The sequence below is a fragment of the Girardinichthys multiradiatus genome, chromosome 1 (genome assembly GCF_021462225.1).
Source record: "Girardinichthys multiradiatus isolate DD_20200921_A chromosome 1, DD_fGirMul_XY1, whole genome shotgun sequence".
Lineage (NCBI taxonomy): Eukaryota > Metazoa > Chordata > Actinopteri > Cyprinodontiformes > Goodeidae > Girardinichthys > Girardinichthys multiradiatus.
The window spans coordinates 33,163,777-33,185,057 of NC_061794.1; the positions used below are offsets into that span (position 1 = coordinate 33,163,777).

General features: G+C 39.2%; 1 protein-coding gene across 6 annotated transcripts in view; it reads left to right on the forward strand.

The window, feature by feature from the left end:
- Positions 1-1,003: 1,003 nt before the first annotated feature.
- LOC124868191 (IQ motif and SEC7 domain-containing protein 1-like) overlaps positions 1,004-21,281 on the forward strand; it is a 147,866-nt gene continuing 127,588 nt past the window's right edge. For 2 of the 6 annotated variants that reach the window (XR_007038275.1, XM_047365176.1), the window contains exon 1: positions 1,004-1,645. Coding sequence is in view for 5 of the 6 variants with exons in the window: in XM_047365176.1 (XP_047221132.1) it covers positions 1,386-1,645 (260 nt within the window). In the remaining variant the exon portion in view is untranslated. The remainder of the gene's footprint in view (positions 1,646-21,281) is intronic. The other 4 variants (XM_047365125.1, XM_047365114.1, XM_047365184.1 and 1 more) reach the window with 3 other exon arrangements.

Consider the following 21,281-nt stretch of genomic DNA (forward strand, 5'->3'; position numbering starts at 1 on the left):
TGCTCATACGCAACATAATAATCTGACCACATGTCAGCCTTCAATCCCCACAGGTATCAAGAAACCTTTTCCTGATGCTTTAGCTGTTCCTGTTCCTTTCTTGGAACACTTTTGATAGATATATTTGAGAAATACATCTTTACACAATCGTTTGTTTTTGCTCTGGGGTTGCAGCAGAACAACATTGTCTCTTGGACAAAGAACCTCCTTCTTGGTATGATGGCTGGACATTCCCATGCAGTTTATCATTGTGTATAATCTTCAGGCATATGGAAAACGTAGCCAAACATGTGTAGATCCACTGTCCCTGATATCTTATCTGATATCTTTTTATTTTTCCATGATATCACACAAGGAAGCAGTGTGGCAGTGTGCGCCTCCCTGGAAGTTACGTTTTGAGAAAGAACCTATTATAAAGCTAAAAAGGCATGACATCATTATCTGGAGAAAAACTACTTGTAATAGTGAAGCTTACATCCGAGTTTGAAAAAAAAGTTATAAAAGTCCTCTTAGACAAGGTCGCACTGAGCAACTAAAAATAACAGTGTATATATATATATATATATATATATATAACAACATTGATAGATAGAAAGAAAGAACGTGGGAGATTGTATCTACAGAGAGATTTGCATCTAGATATAGATGCAAATCTCATTTTTATCTCTTTTTGTAAGGGAACAGAGGTCTGCTTTGTAAGAGGACTGCATTACACAGGCCGCATCGTGAACAACTCTGAGGGAGAGCAGCGGCACTCTGCGTTTACCAGACTACGCTACAACATTAAAGTCAGAGAGCATTTCAATGCAGCAAAGTTACGTTGGACTACATACATCAGATGCGTCTGCGAGGTGAACGCGTGGCCCGAGACTCGATCAGCACAGTTGTATTAAAAACAGCGCCGTGACCTCTCACAGAGACCTGCAGATTCATAAAACTTGAAAACCCCGCCCACCGTATGGCAAGCGTCTGTTTACGAAAAGTCACGAGAACAGCATGGAGCGAGCGGAGAAATGTCTCCGCGCGCTGCCAACAGGGGGGACAGTCAGGCGTATGTGAGCGAGCAGTCAGCTGTGCTCCTCAACATGAAGTCTGCTTCTCTCATATGTTAACGCCGTTCCCAGCTTTTACACGCGTGTAGCTTCGTGACGGCTAGGACACGCGTGTTCTAGGAGCATTTCTGCGTTTTTTTCTTTTAAACTGAGAGACTCACAATAATAATAATAATAATAATAATAATAATAATAATAATGACGAGGCGTAAAAGACTCGACCCGCCGAATTGTTGCGCCTAAACCCAGCCAGGACCAAACAGCTGCCTCCCCCCACCGCTACTTTGGGGAGAGAGCTCGGCGAAAAGAAACAGAAAAGAGTCAAGGGACGGCATGGATTGTCCGACCGAGAACCCTACCAGGGCTGCGGAATATCTGAAGGAGCTTAACAAGATCATCGAGACCCAACAGGAGCTGCTGGAGAAGCAGAGAGGGAGGATAGAGGAGCTGGAGCAGCAAGTGTCTGACTTGTGCGCCGAGAACGCCTGCCTGAAGGAGCAGTACCAGCGGCACCTGGCAACCTGCAGGCTGCTGCAGGGCACCAGCAGCCTGGTCACACTGGGAGCAATCAAGGAGCATGTTACGCAGGACAAGTAAGATTTTCCATCTAATCATCCCTTTATCAAAGTTAAATACCCTCTACTTATCAGCCTACTCATCAAAGTTGGGAGATATCCCCAATTAGAGGCTGCCAGGCTGTGATCAGCAGTTCATTTTTGGGTTTGATGGTGTCCCCTGCTTAAAAATGGGTCGATGAAATTACACTGAAAAGCAGAAAATCGCTGTAGTTGGATTATAAAGAGCCGTGGAAATGCGTGTGAGAAACCCTGGCCATAGCAACCACAAACCACCCCTGTGTGTTAGGATGAGCATAACAGCAACACCACACACATTTTCAAAATACAGAGCCTCATTTTGACTGACCGACATATAACAGCAGATAAACAGACATTAAGATGGGAAGTTAATTACACAGACGTGGTCCGCGACTTTTTTTTATTTCTTTTATTGTTTATTCAAATATTTCCCCCTTTATCTTTGTAATATCGAATAATTTCTGGTATTGAAGTTACTAGTCATACCTTTCTGTAAACACTCACTTCTCTCCAAGCACATGATCAAATTTTTTATTTGTTTTGCGATTTTGTTGTAAGTGATCATTTATCCAAGGTAAAATCTGCCCTCCTCCCAAAGAGGCTTCCCTGGTAAACATGGCTCTGATGACCTCACATAAAGTGTCCTTTTTTCGTCTTTATTTGTGTGTTTTTAATTACATTCCTACTTTAAAAGCCTTTACCGAAATTTGGTTTGGCTGCTGCCAAAATATTTGAGCAACATTTGCGAACACGTGGATTTCAGGAAGATTTAGCAACAATGAAACACATGGAAGAGGTTTGAACATGAGCAGAGCAGTCTGGAAAAGCTAGATGTAATTGTCCAAAAAGCATTGAAATGCTTTATTTTATAGTTTTCTTGTTCAGCCAAGAATTATCCAGTTTAGATTTGATCACTGTATTTCAGATTTTGAATGAGATATGCTCAAATGGACTCCTTAAATGGCCTTTTGGTGTGGCACCAGTGAGAAGCTTTGAGGCAGACGCTAACTTCATCGTCTTGGGGGTTATCAGAGTCAAACTCAGGCTTAAATAAGTCAGGTTGAATCCCTTGCAACTCCAGGGCTTCAGAATCTATGGCTAAACTAACCAAAAGTTGCTTGTTTGCCTTTGTGTTTACTAATATCAGCAGATCAATATAATTATTGTGCCTCTTGTGATGTCATCAACCCAACTGCACACAAAGCAGAATTTTTCTTTGAGGGCTTTTTGAGTACTTGTATCTAGTGAAAAACGTCAGTGGAAATCCCTAGTTCATTACATAACTGAGTTTCTATTGTCATGGTACATTTGTTTGTTGAAGAAAATACACCACTGGATAGTGCCTTTAAATGTTCTGGATAAACATGTTAGTTTCTGTGAAATGTTGTAAAAAAAAACAAGACAGAGATCCATTATGCAGTTACTCTTCAGGCAAGGCGGTGGGTTAAGCTCCAGGAAGAGCAGAGCAGACAGGGTAACCTCACAGAGCATCTGGTTGTAGTTTCTACAAAAGACCTTTATAGTCAGGCAACGTCAGGATTACCCTCTCCAGTTAAAGTTCACCCTCGGTTAGCAGGATCCCCAAAATGCCTCGGCATGCAGACATTTGACTGCGCTTCTGACAGGCTGCAGGATCATGTGATTGTGCCTGACCTTTGTCTCCGGGGACATGTCCATGTCATGGGGATCAGTGGCAGCAAATCTATATTGTTGACTCAGGGGCTGTGTCTTTGCTGGTTGATAAAACCCGACTCATGAGATTAGGCCACTGACCTTTAGCATACTTCCATCAGTAAATCTTGCTTGGGCATCATGAAGGAGCGTTCTGTGGGGTTTCTCCACAAACTGTGTGTTGCCATTTCTGAGGCTGTACGTTCTCAGTAGCTGTTGAGTTGACTTTTGGTAGGCATGCTGCTAACATTACTTCAAGATTTGGTTACCTCAGCAACCCCTGATGGAAATGTAACAGCTGTTCAGTTTAGGGAGGATGAATCATTTAAAATGTTAGTTATAGAAAGTCATTTAAAAAGACACAATGGCCTTAAGCAGAGATGGATCCACAGATATGAAACTTTATAATTTAAAACATCTACTCACTGTGCCTTTCAAAAGTATTCATACCTCTTGAATCCTTTATATTTTATCAAAGTAGTACCACGCACCTCTTTGGAGTTGAATGTAATAAACCAACACAAAGTAGTGTATAATTGTGTAGAAGAAGGGAAATATTTTCCAAATAAAAATCTGAAAAGTGTAACATGCATTTGTATTCAGTTCTCCGTGTCTGTACTTTGTAGAAACTCCTTCAGGTGCAAATACAGATCTACCTCTACCAGCTTTGCACATCTGGTGACTGCATTTTTTTCTAGTTCTTCTTTTGAACAATAGTTCTTCATTTGAACAATAGTTCAAGCTCAGTTAGAATGTATGGAGAGCACATGCAAGCATCTCAAAAACTGGACACTCTTCTTGACATCTTTCCATAAGGGCCTGTTTTGGGAAGTGCATGACTGATATATATTTAAAACCCAGAGAGCTAAGTGTACTGGATTCAAATTACTTGCTTGTATATATGAACTTGGCAATAAAGCTGATTCTGATTCTGACAGTTACCATGTCAATTGATTCTCCCACCTGAGTTGTAGATCTCTGTAGCTCCTCCGAAGTTACCATTGCCCTTGAGTTCTTATCTTAATAATCCTCCTCTTGCTCCAACTGTCTGCTTAGGTGGATGGTCATATGTTGGTAGGTTTGCAGATGTGCATCGTGGATTGAATTGTACTCCAATAGAGGTTTAAAGTTTGGGATTTTGTTTATCTAATCCTGCTTGAAACTTCTCTACAATTTTATCCCTGTTCTGTCTACTGTGTTTGGTCTACATGATGCTGTTTGTTCACTCATGTTCTCTGACAAACCTCTGAGGCTTTCACTGAACATCTGTATTAATGCTGGAATTAAATTACACAGTTGGATTCTATTTACTAATTAAATGACTTCTTAGGTCATTTGGATGCAGTGGATTTTATTTAGGGGTATCAGACTAAAGGGGACTAAATATAAATGCACTCCACACTTTTTAGGTTTTTATTAGAGATAAAAAAAATAAAATCATCTGTCTTTTTTCTTCCACTTTACAGTTATGCCACTTTTGTCTTGGTTTATATGTACAGATTCAAGGTGTATAATACTTTTGCAAGACAGTGAAATTACTGTAGTCTCTTCTTCAAACTAAAACTGTTTAGGCACCAGTGAACAGCAATAGAAACCAAGATATTTTAGTTATTTGTTTACCTTCAGGGTTTCCCAGGAACTTGCATGCTGGAAGTCTTTTCCTTATCTGTCTTTCTCTGCTTACTTTCAAAGTGACTACAGAGCAACATCAGGATTGCCAAAATGCATACAACTGTACAAGTTCTGTGTTTTATCAGGAAACCTTGAAAATACCATTAATCGTAGCTCCATGCATCTTTCCACATCTCTTTTACTGCCCAAATCTTGTTTTTGTAAAGTGAAAACGAATCCTGACCAATAAAGGAATGGCATATGTGACATTTATTATTTATGTCCATTTTTTTATGGTTACATGTGCCCTCGAATTCTTTCTCAGGCATCGACTGCCTTCCTTTTTTTTGTTTCAAGCCAAAATGGCTTCGTGTGTAAACGTTGACACATATTTTGGCCACATTACCAACTGTATAAACACTCCAGTGCAAATGAAAGATCACAGGTCTGAATATCAACACTATCTTCAAACAGCAGATGTTTAAACAGACACACTTCAGACCTTGGCTTTGCCTTTATTTCCTCTAAATGAATGCCATGCAGGTTAGTGAAGACAAAGCATATCCGGCTTCTAGCGACATGACACAATGAGGTATTTTTTTAACTCTATGCCAAGAGTGTAGACAGAGCTTTGTTTGTAATGCAACGAGTATCCCTTTCCTTCCCTACTGTGGTAGCTGTCATCTTTGTGACTGACTGGAACCTGAATAGAGAATCAAGTTGGTTTTCTTTCAGTTACATAAATTGCCTTTACCTGAATCAGTTGTGTGTGAAGGTAACGTCTACTGGAACAACACAATGACATTATTTTTTTTTTGCTGTCTTGCATCAATATAAAGAAGAATACAGGTCCTTCTCAAAATATTAGCATATTGTGATAAAGTTCATTATTTTCCATAATGTAATGATGAAAATTTAACATTCATCTATTTTAGATTCATTGCACACTAACTGAAATATTTCAGGTCTTTTATTGTCTTAATACGGATGATTTTGGCATACAGCTCATGAAAACCCAAAATTCCTATCTCACAAAATTAGCATATTTCATCCGACCAATAAAAGAAAAGTGTTTTTAATACAAAAAACATCAACCTTCAAATAATCATGTACAGTTATGCACTCAATACTTGGTCGGGAATCCTTTTGCAGAAATGACTGCTTCAATGTGGCGTAGCATGGAGGCAATCAGCCTGTGGCACTGCTGAGGTCTTATGGAGGCCCAAGATGCTTCGATAGCGGCCTTTAGCTCATCCAGAGTGTTGGGTCTTGAGTCTCTCAACGTTCTCTTCACAATATCCCACAGATTCTCTATGGGGTTCAGGTCAGGAGAGTTGGCAGGCCAATTGAGCACAGTGATACCATGGTCAGTAAACCATTTACCAGTGGTTTTGGCACTGTGAGCAGGTGCCAGGTCGTGCTGAAAAATGAAATCTTCATCCCCATAAAGCTTTTCAGCAGATGGAAGCATGAAGTGCTCCAAAATCTCCTGATAGCTAGCTGCATTGACCCTGCCCTTAATAAAACACAGTGGACCAACACCAGCAGCTGACACGGCACCCCAGACCATCACTGACTGTGGGTACTTGACACTGGACTTCTGGCATTTTGACATTTCCTTCTCCCCAGTCTTCCTCCAGACTCTGGCACCTTGATTTCCGAATGACATGCAGAATTTGCTTTCATCCGAAAAAAGGACTTTGGACCACTGAGCAACAGTCCAGTGCTGCTTCTCTGTAGCCCAGGTCTGGGGAATGCGGCACCTGTAGCCCATTTCCTGCACACGCCTGTGCACGGTGGCTCTGGATGTTTCTACTCCAGACTCAGTCCACTGCTTCCGCAGGTCCCCCAAGGTCTGGAATCGGCCCTTCTCCACAATCTTCCTCAGGGTCCGGTCACCTCTTCTCGTTGTGCAGCGTTTTCTGCCACACTTTTTCCTTCCCACTGACTTCCCACTGAGGTGCCTTGATACAGCACTCTGGGAACAGCCTATTCGTTAAGAAATTTCTTTCTGTGTCTTACCCTCTTGCTTGAGGGTGTCAATAGTGGCCTTCTGGACAGCAGTCAGGTCGGCAGTCTTACCCATGATTGGGGTTTTGAGTGATGAACCAGGCTGGGAGTTTTAAAGGCCTCAGGAATCTTTTGCAGGTGTTTAGAGTTAACTCGTTGATTCAGATGATTAGGTTCATAGCTCGTTTAGAGACCCTTTTAATGATATGCTAATTTTGTGAGATAGGAATTTTGGGTTTTCATGAGCTGTATGCCAAAATCATCCGTATTAAGACAATAAAAGACCTGAAATATTTCAGTTAGTGTGCAATGAATCTAAAATATATGAATGTTAAATTTTCATCATGACATTATGGAAAATAATTAACTTTATCACAATATGCTAATATTTTGAGAAGGACCTGTATTGTACATTAACCAACTAAATCAGAACAGTTGCCTTGCAGCAAGAAGGTCCTGGGATTGACTCCCAGCCGGGGGTCTATTTGCATGGAGTATGCATGTTCTCCCCGTGCATGCTTGGGTTCTCACCGGGTACTCCGACTTCCTCCCACAGTGCAAACACATGACTTTTAGTTTAATTGGTCTCTCTAAATTGCCCTTAGGTGTGAATGGGTGTATGCATGGTTGTTTGTCTTGTATGTGTCTGTGTTGCCCTGTGATAGAATGGGTACCTGTCCCCGGTGTACCCTGACTCTTACCCGTAGACTGCTGGAGATAGGCACCAGCTCCCCCATGACCCACTATGGAAGAAGCTGTATAAAAGATGAATGAATGAACTAACTACATCATCCACCTTTGAAAATTTGGGTTGAGAGAAAGGCTTAATTTCTTAATAATTGCCAAAATATCTTTAGTAGTCAACCTGAATCTCAGTAAATTTGTTATTTTCTGGGTTTAATCTGTACAAACAGTGAAGTGTTGGAGCTGTTAGTCCATCATTCACCTTGTTGAATAAGCATCAGAATAGTGTAGTTCCCCAGAGCTAGATGGGGATGTATGTTCATCCAGAAAAATCTGAAAGGCCAAGAAATTTGTTTGTGTGTTTTTAGAAGACTTTTCTTTATACTTATACCCTATTACACTTCTAATACCTGCCATCTATGGTGTATGAAGAAATGTGTTATTATTTAATTGACATAAAGGCATCACCTTTATAAGCATCACATATGTAATGCGAGCTCCGTATAGTTTTGGTGCAGGTGCATTACAACTTGTATTCCTGCTCCAAACGTTTTGTTGATGCTACGCAAATTTCGTAGCAAGGGCATGAAAACAATGTTACGTAATTTCATACTACATGATACAGATGATTTATCAGCTGCCCTGTGTCAGCTGATTTATGTCAAGGGTGTGATGTAGCAATGGGACTGGCTCAGATCTGTGCGTCACGTCAAGCACATAAATTCTTGCCATAAGCAGAACAATGTGTTTGCTCGTTTAGAATGAGAGATGTCTGACAGATGTTCTGCATAACACTTTATATCGAACCTGCTGAGTTTAGTATTACACCTCGTCTGGTTCCACAATGCTTGCTTAACTAATGAAGGTGTAGATATGTGTGCTGGATATCACTGTGGAAATAAATCAAAAGGCTACGAAACAGTAAAGATAAAGTTAATATGCCCTTATGCAGTAGCAAGATTTACCGCATCCCTTCTTCCAAAGCGTCTGCAATATATGTAACTTGGCACATAATAAATGCTTTACATACTTTATATATGTGACAAGACTTTGGCATTTCATAAAAGCCATTTAATTTCTTCACATTTAGACATTTTTTTAATTTTGCCAACATATCTGATGAGATATGAAACATTATGACAGTAGTTTACTTGTCATAGTCTGTTTGCATTAGAAGCTACTTTCGTGTTGTTGGCAGATCGCATGGCACTGACTTGATATAAGAAACTCAAAGCTGTACTATATAATATTATGAGTACCATTGGCTGATAGGCTGTGTATGTAATATACACTTTAGTTATTTTGGTATAATTTACCCAAATTGTATAAAAATAAGAATCTTTGCTTTCTTGCCTTAGAACATTAAAGCAGTGCCTAATCTATGTTTTACAGCCAGTATTGTATTATCATCCATATGAGGTGTTTTGGAGTTTGCAGATGTGTTTGTAGATATCAGCACACACTACACTCTGGTTCTTTAATGCCTGAACCTGCTGAAACAGCATTTTAAAGTGAACTTGTAATGAAGTGGAAAAACTAATGGCCCTAGACAACACATGCACTTGGGGTAGCTGAGTTAAAAAACTTCATTTCACCTCCAAATTTCCAATCTACTAACTACAGACTCTATTTCTTGCTGTAAATGGGAAAGAATCCATCCAGTTTGGCAAAATCTTTTTTCACATGCACATAGAAAAAGTAGAAAAGTAATGGAGTTGTCACAGAAATGCAAAGGCTCAAAGCCTTGGTGGACAGTTCTCTACTTGTATATTTTGTATTTAATACTCTGTTCTGTTTTACCACCAGGATGAGATTTACCACCGTTTATTTACAAGATGCGGTGTTGTGAAAAGTATTTCCCTTCTTAAAGAGTTCCTTAGGTTTTGTTTTCCTAGCTTTTTTCTCAGACCATCAAAGAAAATTTAACACCAAAGATAATTTGAGTTAATACAAAAAGGGTTTTTCAAGTAAGGTTTGTATTTATTAAGGGAAAATAGTTAACCAAACCAATCTGGCTCTATGTGGAAAAAATAATCACCCTCAGAAAAACTGGTTGTTTTGAATAGATTTTTCCCTTTTCATAAACAAAATTATAATTTGAAAACTGCATCTTGTAGTCTTATAATAAAATGTGTTTGAGAATCTGAAATGTGGCAAATAAAAGCAAAGAAAGAAGAAATCTGTAAGGGAGAAAATGCTTTTTCAAAGCACTGTATAACAATATGAAGCTTTTATCTACATTTTTCTGCTTTTGCTTTTTAGATATCTACTGGAAAAACGGTGTATCCTGTTTGTTCAAAGTTTATGCAGAAAGAGGTGAAATGTGCTTTTATCTCCAAGTAATTTCTGCACTAAGATGTTTCAAAGAGCCTTTTCATGTTAGGAAAATTATAAAGGAAGGGGGAAAGAAAACACACGTTGCACCGCCAAACATGTGAGTGAATATTTCTTCAACAGAGAGCTCCATTAATGTATTTGCTATCTTGGGTGGCCTAAAATAGAAAGCTTTTCCCCTCATGTTGTGTCTGTATTTCTTTCCTTGACCCTTTTTTAGAAACAAAGGACAGAGAGCCATAAATGTGATGTGCCACAGATCGTGCAGCTAGTGTTGCCAAGTCAACAGATTTATCTGTGACTTGTGCAGAACAAGCTCCTGTGTAATATGGTCAGTCCAGTTCTAAGGGTGTGCACAGGTTTCATCTGATTATAAACTGCACAAACCGCCCTGGGGGATTGTCACCCAGTATGTTTTAAAAAGGAGTTGCAGCATGTTTGGAATAGTTAGCAATAATATATAATAACCATGTCTTCTCTATTTCCATTTCTTGATTCAGCAGGGGTTATGCTGAGCATCTAGTTTTCTTTTTATCAGTGCTGATTATTTCCAAACTTATCTATAGGTTTGTGTGTCTCCCTTTTCCCATAAAAATCCAGTATTAAGTCACTTCTGACAGGGGTTCTGATGAAAGGTTGCTGCTGGTTTAATCAGAGTGCATCACTCATGATGTGAACCTGTCTCTCTGGGGCTTGTGGGGGTATAGTGCCTGCATTCACTTTCATTTCTTATCTCCAAACTGCTGGGTGCATCTGCCTGCCCATATTTAGCATTCAAACTTTGTCCCAGGCCCAGATAGCCAACCGAGTGTAAACAATATTTGGGATGCTGACGTGATCCCTGGAGAGATAGCTTCTTCAGATGGGGATGGATTTCAGCTGACATGTCATTTTATGTTTCTAGAAAAGCAGTATTTGAATGCAGATCTTCAAACTAGAAGCTCTTTAATGCCTGGTTTGGCAGCTTATCTTGTTTTGCACAGAGAGAGGCATACTCGTTGTTTGCTGACAGAATAAAAGATAATCAGGAATCAAAAGGGTGTCATCTCTAAAGCTGTGTTTTTATTTAAGTAGTCATTTAAATTTCTTATCAGTCTGAGTGAGCAAAGAAGCAAAATTAGTCTTAAATGATCAATTATTAATGAATGACGTGAGAAGTCTTTATAAACTCCAACATCCGCTCTGTTTTAACGCACTAATGAGTGTTTTAGCGCCGACGAATGAGCATCAAAGCTCTTGACAGGTCGATTCATCTCAACCCTGTCGTGTGAAAAGACATCTCCCTCCACGCTTCCATTTCTACAAGTTTGTGAGGACCGGCAGTACTTACAGTAAAGTTGCATATTTCTAGGTGCCATTAAAATCGCAATTGCTTTGATGCCAAAGCCCTGGAGTTTTTATGTTCTTGGTGAGTTGAAGCAGCTGGGTAATTATGCAGATACTGATTTTTGATTTTAAATGTCTTTACTGTTCTCTGCAACATCATTTGAGCAAAAGTTGGACAGTTTTTCACAAATTTAATTTGTAAGAATAAAAAAAAAGCCAAGATATTTGTATTTGTGAAAGTGGAAAATTTTAGAGATCCCCGGAGTTTTAAAAGTTATTTTTGCATGATTTTGCGTTTGTATTTTTTTGCAAACTGAACGTTATTTTTTTCTTTTTTACAATAACTTTCTTTCAAATTTATAACAGGAGTGTAACAGGAACAATTACTTTTGTTAAAAATGGAAAAGCAACAATTATTCCTAATGTAGCAAAAACAATACATTGAATATTATCATGATATCTATAGGATTTATTTATTTTTAAGCAAAAGTTCAAATTAATACCGGTTTTCAAGAGTTTTTTGTCAGAAAAGAAAAACAAGCGGATAACTAGAAGACTAATTAGTCAGGCTATCTGCTCAGGTGGTCAACCTATTGTTGGACATGCAGCCCATAAATGCAGTGTTAAAACAGCATTACCCTAATGATAGTTATGTGTGTCTTAACTTAGTTTCCTCACCACGACTTGTTGTGGGTTTTGCTTCTGGAAATAGCAAAGTATGTTTTTTCTTGGAAGCGAGAAAAGTGTAGTACCATTTTTTTTTTTTTCAGCCATTGGATTGTCAGCACGCAGCAACCGGTGGGGAGAGGACAGTGTAACACTACTCTATGCTTCATACAGCTGGATAAAACAGTTTATTCTCCTTTCTCTTGTATCCCATTAAAATTGTTTTAAAGTGCAGGCTCAGTTTGAAAACTTGTGGGATTTTGAAAATGCCACTTTTTAAAACCTCGGTGTATATTTATCCAGATAACCATTCCATGTCTACTTCGTAAATAATTTGGAAATAAGATTGTAGAGAAAACTGTTGGGCTGAATTGTCTTTCTGAAGATGTTCTGTCATTTTAAAAATCTGGTATTTAACAATTAGAGCATTTATTACAGCAAGCTTCTTCTCTGCTGTATTGTTCACTCAGGTTCAGGGAAAGTTGGAAGCTTCTTAGTAAATGTTTCCTTGGATATCACAGGCAACAACAAGAATAAGCTGTTTAAATTGTACTTTTTAATTTTTTTAATTTAATTTCTCCACGAAATTATGCATGGTTCTGAAGTGGATATATAGTGTTGCTTTAATGTTCTTCAAAGTAACTTAGGTTTTTCAAATTATTTTTGTTGCCTATTGCTCTGTGTGTTTAGCTGCTCACGTTTTTGTGTTCACAAATTAACAACTGTGCTGTCCAAACCTTCCTCCACTGTTACACCAATATTTGCACCATCTTCTCATGCTTGTATGAATTTAAGCAAATGCATAAAAAGAAAAATAGTGTTTAATTAATTCACAGCTGCAGATCTCAATAATTTCAACTGCTCTCATCCACAGCTCTTATAATCCAGTGAAGTTTCTTAGCTTATCTGTTTGGATAAGAATTTTTATCGTATATTTTATATTCCTATTGAATATAGTAAAAGCAGTGATGACCTGCCTACAGTGTCCTCAGTTGAAATGAAATTGTATTTCCCTCGATATCGCAACTATGATGCAGTTGATCCTGAGTGTGCAGTAAAATTGTGTTTTCAGTTGCTTTCTTCTGCTGCTGCCATTCTTTACAGACATTGCAGTTTGAATGCCTTCATAAGTTGTTTTAGCAATATAAAAGTTTCATTGGGCCAGGTCCCCTAACTCATTGTAGTTCCCTGTCCTTCTAAATAACACATATCATGCACTGTGGAATTACAAGGGTTGGACAATGAAACTGAAACACCTGTCATTTTAGTGTGGGAGGTTTCATGGCTAAATTGGACCAGCCTGGTAGCCAGTCTTCATTGATTGCACATTGCACCAGTAAGAGCAGAGTGTGAAGGTTCAATTAGCAGGGTAAGACCACAGTTTTGCTCAAAATATTTAAATGCACACAACATTATGGGTGACATACCAGAGTTCAAAAGAAGACAAATTGTTGGTGCACGTCTTACTGGCGCATCTGTGACCAAGACAGCAAGTCTTTGTGATGTATCAAGAGCCACGGTATCCAGGGGAATGTCAGCATACCACCAAGAAGGACGAACTACATCCAACAGGATTAACTGTGGATGCAAGAGGAAGCTGTCTGAAAGGGATGTTCGGGTGCCAACCCGGATTGTATACAAAAAACATAAAACCATGGCTGCCCAAATCACGGCAGAATTAAATGTGCACCTCAACTCTCTTATTTCCACCAGAACTGTCCTTCAGGAGCTCCACAGGGTCAATATACACAGCCGGGCTGCTATAGCCAAACCTTTGGTCACTCATGCCAATGCCAAACGTCGGTTTCAATGGTGTAAGGAGCGCAAATCTTGGGCTGTAGACAATGTGAAACATGTATTGTTCTCTGATGAGTCCACCTTTACGGTTTTCCCCACATCCGGGAGAGTTACGGTGTGGAGAAGCCCCAAAGAAGCGTACCACCCAAACTGTTGCATGCCCAGAGTGAAGCATGGGGGTGGATCAGTGATGGTTTGGGCTGCCATATCATGGCATTCCCTTGGCCCAATACTTGTGCTAGATGGGCCAAGGACTACCAAACCATTCTTGAGGACCATGTGCATCCAATGGTTCAAACATTGTATCCTGAAGGCGGTGCCGTGTATCAGGATGACAATGCACCAATACACACAGCAAGACTGGTGAAAGATTGGTTTGATGAACATGCAAGTGAAGTTGAACATCTCCCATGGCCTGAAGAGTCAACAGATCTAAATATTATTGAGCCACTTTGGAGTGTTTTGGAGGAGCGAGTCAGGAAACATTTTCCTCCACCAGTATCACGTAGTGACCTGTCCACCATCCTGCAAGACAAATGGCTTAATATCCCTCTGACCACTGTGCAGGACTTGTATATGTCATTCCCAAGATGAATTGACGCTGTATTGGCCGCAAAAGGAGGCCCTACACCATACTAATAAATTATTGTGGTCTAAAACCAGGTGTTTCAGTTTCATTGTCCAACCCCTGTATCTATCAATTGTACAGGCATGTCTGAATGAAGCATGAGAACGTCAATAGGGATGTGTCCAGTTTCTGATTGACTAAATGCTCCTGTTGTACCAGATCAATGCAGCCATCAGTTATATTTAAAAACAACCAAAGAAAGGTTGATTGGTTATGGTTGGATGTCGCTAATGAGACACAAATTATTGAAATATTTAGTTATCAATTGACTTTACAAGATTGTGCTTTTAGTGGAGCTTGAGTTCATTATTGGTGGTATTTGATGTTGTTTATTGTATATTGTCTATTTTCTAAAAATTTTTTTAATGATCCTACACATAAAGAAATAAAAAAATTAAGTCCTGCCATGTGTGATGCGTATGTGTGTTACTTATGCATTGTAATTGGATGAAGAGTGTAATATTTCTAATGTTTTACTGAGTCAGGACAGGATATGTTACTTTTGCCATGACTGTTTCATTTTGTGTTGCTCATATACTTTACAATTGCCTCACCATAAGTGTTGTTGTCAGGTTATTGTTTCAACATTTGAGTAACACTGGAAATGTGCAGTATATATGGTGCCCCAGTGTGCAAAACTTATTTCACATGTCCAAAAAATCTGGGGCAGCTTTACTTAGTTGATAAATTAGGTATGCAACAATCTCTGGTGCGTTGGAAGGGAGTGTTTCTAACCTAAGGCAGCTTTTTTCTTATGATATAGAAATGCAATGGAGTTATGCTATTATGGTACGTAGTCATAATGCAGATAACCACAGGACAGCTTTAAATAAAAATAGTGCAGTTTAAAGAATTAAGCTTACAAACATTGAAGTTATGCATAAGGGCTGTTTCAGGTTATTGATTTTGGCCTATGCATATATCTTCTTAAAACCTCTGGTTGCTTTATAATGGCCTTCTTTATTAGTTATAATCACTGTGTCTTGGCTTCTTTACTGTAATTTGCTGCCCGAGGAAACCTCAGCTGCCCTCACTAAGCCCCTGGATGGAGCCTCTGGACTGGAGATTGGCAAGTTCATAAACAGTTCACCTCGAGCCACTGTAACACTGTTAGCATGTGTCCTGAGACCCCTTAGCAAGAAAATAATAGCATAATGGGGAAGGCCACTTCTTGTGGTTGGTGCTGTCCACTCATTTTCCCAGTGATCTGCTGAACAATCAGAGTGCCAAACAAATTTATGAGCACCTACTATACCTCTCAGCAAATGCTTTCTAATGAAATACGCTTGATAGATTAATGTCTATGGAAGAATGATTTGCATTCAGACTAACCTATATTTCTTAAGCAATGGCCAACGATAATTTGCAACTCGCGCTCAAAATCAGCTGCATGCTGCTTTCATCTGTAAGAAACCATGTCTCTCCTTGCATCTTTGTGTGGCAGCAATCCTGCTGGAAGAAAGCCATTTACTGCTGAACCATTGTTCCCTCAGTCAGGTCTTTAACAGAGAGTTAAAAAACGCTTTGTGTACTTTGATGCTGCATGTCCTGTGCTTAAAGGGAAAACATAATTAAGGCTCAATCAGCATTCCTACCCAAATCTCTTTAAGTTACAAGCAAGGTGGTGGGATATTGCAGCTTTTTATGGCTGTTAGTGAAAAAAGCTATACTATTCTTGAATACGCTTTTTGTAAATTTCTCTCTTGTCACCTGGCCCGTCTCTCCTTGCAGAAAGAACACCCACATTTTTGTACACAGCCCTGAATCTTGGTAGTAAAAATGAAAAAGTGGCCTGGGCCAACTCACCAGCCAGCAGCAGTGGGGTTTTAAAGTGAGAGGCGCAATGAGGCTGAGGGAGTGACAGAGGTGATAAATCTGTGAGGGTCCAGCTGCAGACCTCTCTGCAGGCCACTTTCTGCCACATTCGCAGGCTCCTTTTGAAAATGTTGTAACTAGGCATGGGCTGGTTTCTGCCATCAAGGTATACCAATGTTCTGAACTGTTAAAGTTTTCCATAATACTTTTCTCACTGTTTAAAGCGCTTTTAAAAAGAAGCCAAAGAAAGTGCCAGAGTGATTAACATTTTCCTTGGCTGTGTTGAGCATAAATGAATGCAGCCCTGGCTCTCCCCCATATATTGCTGTGGGCTGCTGTTCAGCTGGCTGAAAGAAGGCTACTACACTCCTTCGCTTACAAAATATTCAGCTGTTTAGTTTGGCTACCCAATATCAGGAAATATTTAATTGCAGTAGTACAAAAGAGAATTGTGATGACAATATTGATTACAATTTACCCACATCTTCCTGACACTTTTTTTTCTTTACCATTACACAATGACTCTACCCCACTAGATGTACATCATGTGTGGCCATCAAGGGCAGTTAGGCAACGTTTACACAGAAGGCAAATGGGAACCAAATCAAATAAATGTATTTGCCTGTATTGGACCAATATCCTACTTTTTCATGGTAGTCTAAATGGCTAAATTCTTCTTTTTTTTACCTCCAAAAAACCTCCAAATTTTGCTACTTCCATGTATGGTACAAAATCGGATACTGTACAGGTCCTTCTCAAAATATTAGCATATTGTGATAAAGTTCATTATTTTCAATAATGTAATGATGAAAATTTAACATTCATATATTTTAGATTCATTGCACACTAACTGAAATATTTCAGGTCTTTTATTGTCTTAATACGGATGATTTTGGCATACAGCTCATGAAAACCCCAAATTCCTATCTCACAAAATTAGCATATCATTAAAAGGGTCTCTAAACGAGCTATGAACCTAATCATCTGAATCAACGAGTTAACTCTAAACACCTGCAAAAGATTCCTGAGGCCTTTAAAACTCCCAGCCTGGTTCATCACTCAAAACCCCAATCATGGGTAAGACTGCCGACCTGACTGCTGTCCAGAAGGCCACTATTGACACCCTCAAGCAAGAGGATAAGACACAGAAAGAAATTTCTGAACGAATAGGCTGTTCCCAGAGTGCTGTATCAAGGCACCTCAGTGGGAAGTCTGTGGGAAGGAAAAAGTGTGGCAGAAAACGCTGCACAACGAGAAGAGGTGACCGGACCCTGAGGAAGATTGTGGAGAAGGGCCGATTCCAGACCTTGGGGGACCTGCGGAAGCAGTGGACTGAGTCTGGAGTAGAAACATCCAGAGCCACCGTGCACAGGCGTGTGCAGGAAATGGGCTACAGGTGCCGCATTCCCCAGGTCAAGCCACTTTTGAACCAGAAACAGCGGCAGAAGCGCCTGACCTGGGCTACAGAGAAGCAGCACTAGACTGTTGCTCAGTGGTCCAAAGTACTTTTTTCGGATGAAAGCAAATTCTGCATGTCATTCAGAAATCAAGGTGCCAGAGTCTGGAGGAAGACTGGGGAGAAGGAAATGCCAAAATGCCAGAAGTTCAGTGTCAAGTACCCACAGTCAGTGATGGTCTGGTTGCCGTGTCAGCTGCTGGTGTTGGTCCACTGTGTTTTATCAAGGGCAGGGTCAATGCAGCTTGCTATCAGGAGATTTTGGAGCACTTCATGCTTCCATCTGCTGAAAAGCTTTATGGAGATGAAGATTTCATTTTTCAGCACGACCTGGCTCCTGCTCAGAGTGCCAAAACCACTGGTAAATGGTTTACTGACCATGGTATCACTGTGCTCAATTGGCCTGCCAACTCTCCTGACCTGAACCCCATAGAGAATCTGTGGGATATTGTGAAGAGAACGTTGAGAGACTCAAGATCCAACATTCTGGATGAGCTAAAGGCCGCTATCGAAGCATCCTGGGCCTCCATAAGACCTCAGTGCCACAGGCTGATTGCCTCCATGCCACGCCGCATGGAAGCAATCATTTCTGCCAAAGGATTCCCGACCAAGTATTGAGTGCATAACTGTACATGATTATTTGAAGGTTGATGTTTTTTGTATTAAAAACACTTTTCTTTTATTGGTCGGATGAAATATGCTAATATTTTGAGAAGGATCTGTATGTATACAATGGTTTTTTAAAGCGTCCACAGTCTGAACGATCATGTCGCATTTCATCCGACTTTTACATCTTTGTCCTGGCTCCAACTGTGCATCGACAGACTTTTCAATATTTTCCATCTGTGCCTGCGGCTCGTTTTGGGGTCATGAACCGTTCACACTGTGCACATTGCATCCTAGCAAATCTTTATGATTGCGATATTACAGAGACTGATATCGGGATGCAACAATTGCAATTCAATATACTGGGCATTAAAACTTAATTATGTGCAATAAGGAGTTAAAAAATGTTACAAAATTTAAAAAGGAACTACATTTATAGACTTTTGCTTAGGTATACATTTAAAAATCATATATATTAATTTTCTAATTAGAAATATAAAAATATTTGTTATTTTAGCAGAAATAGGATTTATTGTTGCTTTTCTGTTTTTCATTAAAAAAAATGCATGTTATACATATTTGTTTTAAATACTTTTGTAAATACAGTGATACCTTAAAATTGAAATACCCCATTGAGAATCTCATTTAGGTCCATGCCTGATCATGATCATCACTTTGTATAAACATTGATGTTCATATTGTGATTCCTTTTCCTTTCCTTTTTTCTATCTTCTGGACTGATTAACTACCATTTGGTTTACATTGCATTGCTTTTTAAATCCATTTTATTAGATTTTTGGACCACATGCAAGAACATTTCTGATTGCTAGTATTAAAGAATTTCTGAAGATCACACAATAAAGGTGATTCTATACCAAGAAGTCAAATAGCAGTCTTTCAGTTTCTCTTTTGATTCGATTGAAATGTGAAACAATGAAACATGTCGGCACAATTTTATGAGAACATGACATTGTGATGTTATTGTTAATCTATGATTTTTTCACCCCACATTGTCTTCTTTATGTCCCTACCACTCTCCCTGAGCTCTCTGATCTTGGTCGTTTTTTTTCCTGGCATCACTCTGAAACAACTGGCTGGCTTATAGATGACATTTAATGGTTGTTATAGAGGTTTTTGTGAACCCCAAGATCCCTGTGGTGTATAAATGTGAGGTAACACAGAGGCCCGTTTTTTATGCAGTGACGGGTCACATATCTTGCCACAACGCATAGTGAACAGGATGGTTAGGGAGATAAAGAAATAATCTCAAAAGATAGCAGTTACACAACTGCAGCAAAGGAGATAGCTTAAAAAGTAAAGTAAACAAAAAAAGCTTTAGTTATTTTGAGGAGTTTAAACAGTTTTGCATTGTTTGATTGAAAAAAAAAAACTTCTTAAGATGGGCATTTTTAATTCACTGATTTGTTTTAATTCACTGAATGTAGTCCTTAAACCTTAAAATTTTAGCTTGGGGTTGGCTAAAACGTTCAGTCTGAGATTATAGTATGGAAGTAAAACTGAAATTATTTAGAAGAGTTTTACACATCATTACCAAGAGCACCAATGCATGTGACCATCGCTGTGTATTTATTTATTTGTTCATTGGTTTGTTTGTTACCTATATTTATCTACATAATTTGCAACAGTTAATGCATACAACGACAGGTAATTGTGATGCATATAAATCAAACATTTTCATTGGGTCTTTGTCAATTATGAGAAGAATCTTTGGACTAACGTAGCCTTTCATGAAGTTGATACACTGTAGAAATTATTTTTACCAATGTTTTACTTCAGCCTAGTAAAGCCCCACCATACTCATTCCACACTCTTTCATTATTACACACTGTAATCAACACTAAACCATCAAACTTCAAGAGGCCAGGAGGCCAAGGTGTGGTTGGCTTGTTCATTCTTTATTTCTTCACAGTTGAACCAATTATCCAGCTTGCAGCTGTCAAAACCAGCTGATGCAGCAGCTGAATCAAAGGCAATTTGTAGCGTAGTACCTGTGGAGAGCCGTTTGAAAGGCTGCCACTAGTTTTCTGCCAAGCTGGTGTGTGTGTGGTTGTGTGTGTGTGTGTGTGTGTGTATAGCTGACAAGGTGGAGGCTGAGTCAACAGCTAAACACAGATGAGGATCTACTGCTCACACATCTTCTTAGTCATCAGGGAAATATGTCAACACAGACGTCCTCTTCTTACACGCCACAATGTTCGAGCTGAAATTCTACAGAGAAGTAGTTAGAGTCATGTAAACAAGTTAATTTAGAGGCTCACGGTGCAGCTTCTGTAGTTTTGGTGTCTAGTTGGTGACACATTGCTGACTAATATCAGAGTGACTTTTTGGTTTGCATTGTTTGTCATACATTCCTTCTGGGAAGTACTTGTGTTTCCACTCAGGCTACTGGTGTGTGTCCTTATTTTCTCTCTTTTATAAACCTCAGAGTTTGTAAAATACTCTTAGGGGTTTGTATAAATCCAAGCAATAATTTCAGGAATGCAGCAAGAATGAAAGTGAGCTCTCCCGGTATATCCGGCTCCGCGTGCCAAGTCACTTGCTTTACGGTTTCTTGAATTAAGGTGGGATAAAAGGTCAGCTGGTTTTTCAGTGAGAATGAACACAGGGAACCAAAATGTAAAAGTCAAATCTTATTAACCTGTTCTAACCCTTTATTCTCATGGATTGGAAGTACTTTGTTTGAGATAAATAAAAGGTAAATTATTGCACCATAAGAAGCCAAAACACTTAAAAGAAATTTAAATGCTTCTCAAGCCATCTGGACAATGTTTGAGTGTGATGTTTTCTTAGTGAGGATTTTAAGGGTTTGTAATAATGTGTAACCACGCTTTCAGGTAATATGTGCCTCAGGTTGAAATAATTAAGAAAAAAATGACCAGAATAGGGACACAATTGTTGTAATTGGCTTTATGGCTTTGGTTTCAGTTTACATTTTCTTTACTGATACTAAACAGATATACTTTGTAGTCTCCTTTGAAAAAATGTGCAATTGAATCAAGTTGATAAAT